The 6,688-nt window shown below is 41.1% G+C and overlaps 1 protein-coding gene across 2 annotated transcripts; it reads right to left on the bottom strand.

The window, feature by feature from the left end:
* Nucleotides 1-590: 590 nt before the first annotated feature.
* LOC116335710 (hydroxycarboxylic acid receptor 2-like) lies at nucleotides 591-5,592 on the bottom strand. Of its 2 annotated transcripts, XM_031759462.2 has the most exons (3): nucleotides 5,396-5,592; nucleotides 4,077-4,648; nucleotides 592-2,560 (listed from the first exon to the last, which is right to left on the bottom strand). In XM_031759462.2, exons 2-3 carry the CDS (start codon nucleotides 4,449-4,451, stop codon nucleotides 1,874-1,876), a joined length of 1,062 nt encoding a protein of 353 aa, XP_031615322.2. In that variant the 5' UTR covers nucleotides 4,452-4,648; nucleotides 5,396-5,592; the 3' UTR covers nucleotides 592-1,873. The 2 variants fall into 2 exon arrangements, with proteins under 2 accessions (XP_039471936.1, XP_031615322.2); XM_039616002.1 differs by lacking the exon at nucleotides 5,396-5,592 and having other exon boundaries at nucleotides 591-2,560; nucleotides 4,077-4,511.
* Nucleotides 5,593-6,688: the final 1,096 nt, after the last annotated feature.

Here is a 6,688-nt window from a genome sequence, read left to right as displayed (position 1 = left end):
ATGTTTTACAGTGTACGAGTACGTCTCTGTCTCTCTACCAGTCACGACTGCAGAGACCACATATGCAAAACTCACAACTGTTGCATGTCCTTTATAAAACGATGTCACAGTAGATGTTAGGCTTTACTACCAAACATTTAATGATAGCTCAGGGTGAATCACACTTTTAATAATATCCAGTTTCCATATATTATATTGAAGAGGATTATATTTAATATTTTTTAAACATTTTGTAATTTGGTCACTTTACACCTGCAGCACAGGACTAACACTCACTGCCTCCATGTGTGAACACTTTTCACAGTCAGACACTAGAAGGAGGCAGAAACACAAACTACATGTTGATGTCGCTGCTGTAGACCAATCGCCAGACTCTTTATTTATTAACCCTTTCATGCATGAATTATGACAACCTCAATCAGGATTTTTTTTCTTATTATTTATTAAGTATTTTTTAAAAGATGAATAAAAATACTTAAGAAAAAAAATCCTGAGTATACCATTAACATTGATAGAAATACAAGCAGCCTTTGAATAGCTGTCCACTGTAGTGACCACTATGCATGAAAGGGTTCATTTTTACTTTATTTATGAATGCAGATATTTAATCAGCCAATCACATGGCAGCAGCTCAGTGCATTTAAACTTGTAGACACGGTCATGGCGACCTGCTGAAGTTCAGAATGAGGAACAAATATAATTGGCTGCTGGCTGCGATCTGCTGGGATTCTGCATAAAATATCTGAATGCTGGATGATAGTTTATGGCAGATATTAATATTATAGCACACCATAATGATAACAGATACAGATTTAATATTGAAAATTATTGCCTTTATAACAAAATGCATGAATGAATCTTTGATGCAGTTTTTAACCGTTTACTGAGCTCACTGAAGAGTTACTGATTTACTGTCATATGATTTTTGACTGCAGCTGAGTAAATCATGACTTGTCAGTTATGCTGACAGCAGCTATATGCTTTCTTAAAAAGGAAAGTTTTAAGGCTAATATCAAAGTTGAGAGTGTGTCTGTGTCCTGAATCCAAACTGGTTCCAAAGAAGAGGACCTGAAGGCTGCGATATGGGGTGATACGAGGCCTCTGCAGAACTCTGATATTTTAGAACTGCTGATGAGAAAAGGTTGTCTGCAGGCACTATGTCCTGCTATGTGTTCTTTCAAAATGATCACTGGTTTCCATTATGTGGTGGGAATAAATTGTATGTAAAATCCAAACAGGAAAAATGCAAACTTCTGGTGATGTTTAAGCCTCAGTGTTTGTTTGCCTTTGAAAGCTGCAGGATTTCAGTTCAGCTTTATTTATATAGCAGCAAATCAGAACAACAGGATTCTGTATATTTAGGAGTGCAGAATCCTTTTTTCTATTAAATAACCTAAAAAAAATTACTGAATATACTTAATTCAATTCAAACACGTAAATTATAAAAACATTTTAAGCTGACTTATGCACAGAGACCAAAACAGTTTCAGTGTCAAGCTGTAAACATGTTTTCTTCTGCTGTATGGAGACTGGCTCACTACTGGAGCCTCTGCTGGACGTCAGAGGAACTGCAGGTTTTGAGACCTCAGTGATGTTTTTTTATTTCTGTTTTTAATGTAATTTATTTTATCAAAATTTTAAAAAAACATATAAAAAATATAGCACCAGACACTTACATTTAAAGAGTTCAACAGGAAAAATATTTCAAACTTGACTGAATATATGTTTACATGGTTATGCGACAGATTTTCAGATTCATCAGAAAACAAGCCAAAGATATAACTTTATGCAAAATTATACAAAAATAAAGGAAATCAGAGCAGGGAAAAGTTTTCACTGCTTGGTTTAGTCTTTATTAGCAAGGAGCAGTTTACTATTTCGCCTCGCTTCCTCTATCAGTCCTCATGGATTTCATCTCCTCCTGGGTTGTCGTCTGAGTTCCAGAAGAAGACGTCGCGTTGTCCTCGGCTTCCTGCCCACAGCGCAGTGCCCGGGGCAGTGCACCCACCAGGGCCGTCCTGAACATGGAGCTGGAGAAGACATAGATGATGGGGTCCAGGGCTGAGTTCAGGAAGTTCAGCCCCAGAGACACGATGCTGAGCTGGGTGAATCTGTAGAAGCTGGTGCAGTCCCACGGGCGGTACGAGCGGATGATCCACACTCCGATGGTTGTCACCGTGGTGGGCAGAAAGCATACCATGAATACTGCAACGATGGCGACGCACACTCGCATCGCCTTGCGCACCTTGTCGGGTTTGCCCACACGTCGTTCCTTCAGGAAGCTGGAGATCCGGATGGAGCAGAACAGCAGCATGGCCATCGGGAAGATGAACTCCAGCACGGTGAGGATGCGATGCATGGCGACCAGGATGATGATGGCCCGCGACGCCTCTTTGTAAGACGTGAAGAAGAAGCACTGGGTTGTGTTGCCGCTGCCCTTGATGTGGTTGTAAGCCAGCATAGGAACCCGGGGGGTGATGACCAGCAGCCAGACAAACAGCGACACGAACACCGCCTGTCGCTTGGTCATGCGGTTGAAGCGGTGGTGAGGATGGACCACCTGGAAGAAAACAACATTGATGATACTGGTTCTGAAACTTCCACCTGAATACATTAATCTGGATAAACAAGTAGGAACTGTTGTTTCTGTTTCTGTTCTCCATCATCTAGTTTGGTGTCTCCTCCAGTAGACACACAAAAAAATCAGATTTGGGACTAAATGTCATGGTCCCCGTGCCTCGCTGGCTAACTCTGTGTTACGCAACATGTTTTGTTTTTATTTTTGCTCTCCCTCTCTCTCTCTCCACCTTGCCAGGGCGGTGCTCATTACGGGCTCTCGCCCCTGGCCCACACCCCTGCGCTCACCCTCACACCTGCGGCTGCTTCCAACAGATTGAAGCTCTATTTAAGATGGCGGACCTGTGCTATTCTTCGCTGGATTGTTGTGGCATCAGTGTCAGTCCCTCTGAAACCTGCAAGTCTGAATCCGTGAGTCTTTGTGAGATTATTTACTAAATGGAATTTCCTGCGTGTGTGTAGATCTCCCCTGGACCTGTTTCCCTGTGAACCCAGACGAGTGTGTGTGAAGAAACTGCTGAGGAGAGGAGCGTGTGTTGGACTAATCCCCTTTTCCCCTGCCACATTGTGTATATATTATCACCTGGTGCTTTCACTGTAAATAAACTCACTGTCTTCCCTGCAAAGGATTACTGGTCTGCGCCTGAGTCCGTTTCAAACCCTGTGACACTAAATTATAAACTAGCCCAACATTTCTCTAGCTAGTTGGTAGACCAGCACCTGAAGTTATTTTGGCACAGCCTGCACCGTCACCTGATGGTGTTTCCTGGGTTTTAGGGGCAGAAGAACATCAAAACATGTTCCTCTTTTTGGTATGTCTGGCTAGTGCCAAAACTAAAGCTGAAGTTTGTTTGAATCATCTTTTGAATCTTAAATGTTTGATGGTGAAATTAATTGTGCCCATGGCATTTTTTGGTCAATCATTATGGTTCCCTCTGCATCATCGGACCATTTTTAAACAGTTTCGGTGTCACAGTATCAAGGTGATGGATGGATTCAAAGATCTCGATCAGGTAAAGTTGCTAACTTCTTAAAACGATTTCAGTCTTCCTTCCTTCAACTCCATTTATAAACGACTTGCAGAATATGATTACAGCTATTTATCAATTAATTTAGCTGAAGAGGCTACTGTTTATACCATTACCTAACCATCACTGTTGGCTTACATCTCCTTTAGTTTTACCCAGTTATGTCACCAAGCTAGGCCAGGTGGAAGCTGTGAGCTTATTGGTTACTAAGACAACAATTTCTTTTTGCACAAGGTGTCTTTTGGTGTCGGTATCTTGATGCACCAAGAGAAGGGTTGCTTTGAGGAGGGCGTGGTTTCTTTTGTTTTTGTTCCATTTTTACTTTTCTTACTACTACTTGGGACTCACAGCTTCAAAAATATTAGAAATGCAGTCAGGGGTTGTTCAGTTTACCAGGAATATGGCCCAACGAGGTGTAACAAAAAACTTTTAAGCATTCTTACAACTCCATCACCACGAGGACTCTCTCACCTTAAAGTAGCGATAAATTGCCACCACGGTCATGAGTGCGATGCTCGCCGAGCGGTTGGAAAACATCAGGAAGAGGTTGATCCGGCACATGCCGTCTCCAAACACCCAGTGACTCCTGAGCAAGGCGTCGATCCTCAGAGGTAGACTCACTAGAGCGAGGAAGTCTGCGATAACCAGGTTGAAGAGGAAGATGCTGTTGGGGTTCCATGCCTTCAGTTTGAAGCAGAAGATCCACAGAGCGACCAGGTTTCCCAGCAGCCCCAGAATGACGTCGATGATGAGGACGGGTGGCATGATCTTACCTTCCAGCCCAATACCGACAGGTGGGCAGCCACCACCGGCAGTGGGGGTGGTGAAGTTTGGCTCTGAGGTCATTTTGGTGACTCGGTCAGAAAAACCTTGAAGTTTATTGAGGATTATTCTTAAATTTGACTGTTAAAAATATCTGTGGGTTTGGTGGTTAAATCAGAGTGAGGGGGGAAGTCTGTGTGACCACACCGTGGAAAGTTTCCAAACTCTTGAAGTTTGAAACTTCCTCTTTTCACGTTCTTCCTTTTTTTCTGCAGACAGGTCTGTTTTAAAACAGCAGATATTTAGATTTTTATCAAAGATGACATGAATCACTTCCACTCTTTCACAAGTCTTAGACATGCTGGGATCCAAAATATTAAACAAACAGAAGAAAGACCTAAAAAATGTTTAATGAAATCAAAATACTTCCATTTACAGTGAAACAGCAAATGACAAAGTTCACAAGTTAGAGTCAAATGTCAGTCACATACATTCTCACATCTGTAATATTCTTGATATTTATAATTGAGTGATTTGTTTATATTAGTGCTATTTCTTACATTTGTAAACTCTGTAACATATTTAAACAGCTGAGTCTGTTACTGTTACTGTCTTGGAGCAACTGTAACCCACAGTTTCCTCAGAGATTAATAAAGTATTCTGATTCTGATTTAATGAAGGAGTGTGCCATTACTGTGTTATCGTGCCATATAATATTCAATCAACATGAAGTTTTAATGGCCTGAAGTTCCCAGCTACAGGATTCAGTTATTAAACTACAATAAACACAGACAGCTCAATCATATCATCACAGCTGTATCAGGAAAAATAAACATTTTAAAAATGTTTTTGGCTAAAAACACTTTTAAAAACATGCATGGAAGGATTTTTATTTTTAGTTTGCATGTGGCACATTTAAAGAGTTTACACTGAGAATATATGTCAGCGCACGCAGATTAAACAGGACAGTGTTTGTTTCCACATCTGATCCAGAGAATCAGAGGAGATTAGATTAATCCAGTACTCACCAGTCCCGACGCGAGACCTTCATTCATAAAGTGTCCGAGGAGGAATGATCTTTGTCGGGTATTTATGTCTCCCGCGGGAGGATCTTCCTCGTCAGCCCGTTGCCCCACAGAGGCTGGTACAGAGTGTGAACAGAGTCAAAAACATTTCACAACACATTTCACAAACTGAGGGGGCCGAGGAAACCTACTCAGCCAAGAGTGCTGCCAGTAACATGACATACTTTAACAGCAGCATTTAACTGGTTATACAAATATTTAGATTTTTCAGTGAATCCTTTCCAGGCGTCCAAGTTACTGAAAACTTTACAGCCTGTTCTGCTTTTTACTGCTTTACTGCTCTTTATTATTCTCTGGGACTCCATCAGAGCTGCTCTCCGTAATTCTGACCTCATGATGTTGTTATAAAGTTAGATATATTAAAAAAAAAGCTTTGTTTATACGTGAGCTTTATCAGTGTTTAAGACAGCGAACACTTCCCTGACCCGTGAATCTGCGCTCATAAACAGTCCAGGTTTGTTAATAGTTTGCTTGGTTACCATGGAACCAGGTAACGAACAGACCTTTGTGGTTTTAGCTTGCGTGTTTCTGGGTCAGAGGTCGTCACATTTACTGATATTCTCGCCAGCCGTCGTCTTTGATGCGTCATTGCTGATGACCTGAGGGGGAAACTTGTTTCCTTCTGTGGGGACAAACACGATGAAGAATGAGGAAGTGTCGAAATCTCGGGTTTACTGGTGTTTCTGTTGAGCTGTGGGTTGGCCGGCTCCACAGAGGTGTGGAGTTTTCTCCTGCTTTAGATTTCCTGTGACTCGCACAGATGAGTGTTTGATTGTATAAATATCAGCTAAACTTTGAACCCTGACAGCTCAGAACTGGAAATATTTCATATTGCATTAAGGAAGGAACTAAAAACTGTTCAGTTACTCACCCAGACCAGAGGAAATAAGATTCAGAATAAGAGCTGAAAATAAAAGACGACTCAGCTGCTGCTCAAACAGAAACTGATAATAAAGCTGTAAAATCATAAAGGAAAGATGGTGAAGCTGTAAAACACTCGTGTCCTTTTCTGTCGTCTGTAAAGAGCAGCATTAAAAATCACTCCAAGCTTTCAGTCTCAGTGAAAACAAAGATGCTGGATGTTAAAGAGTTCATAACAAATCTGAAATGTAAGCATGTCATAAATGTTTTATTATATCATTACTACTTTATTTAACCAGGAAAGACCAACTGAGATTTAAAATCTCATTTACAAGGTGACCTGGAAAAAAACAGCACAAAAAATACAACACATAT

The sequence above is a fragment of the Oreochromis aureus genome, linkage group 8 (genome assembly GCF_013358895.1).
Source record: "Oreochromis aureus strain Israel breed Guangdong linkage group 8, ZZ_aureus, whole genome shotgun sequence".
Classification (NCBI taxonomy): Eukaryota; Metazoa; Chordata; class Actinopteri; order Cichliformes; family Cichlidae; genus Oreochromis; species Oreochromis aureus.
This window is presented reverse-complemented; position numbering and strand designations above follow the sequence as displayed.

Bases quoted from the DNA above. Each gene is read 5' to 3' on its own strand.
- LOC116335710 (XM_031759462.2), bottom strand. From the start codon at position 4,451: ATGACCTCAGAGCCAAACTTCACCACCCCCACTGCCGGTGGTGGCTGC. The intron at 2,561-4,076 runs GTGAGAGAGTCC...GTTTTCTTCCAG, and splicing joins CAATTTATCGCTACTTTAAG to GTGGTCCATCCTCACCACCG.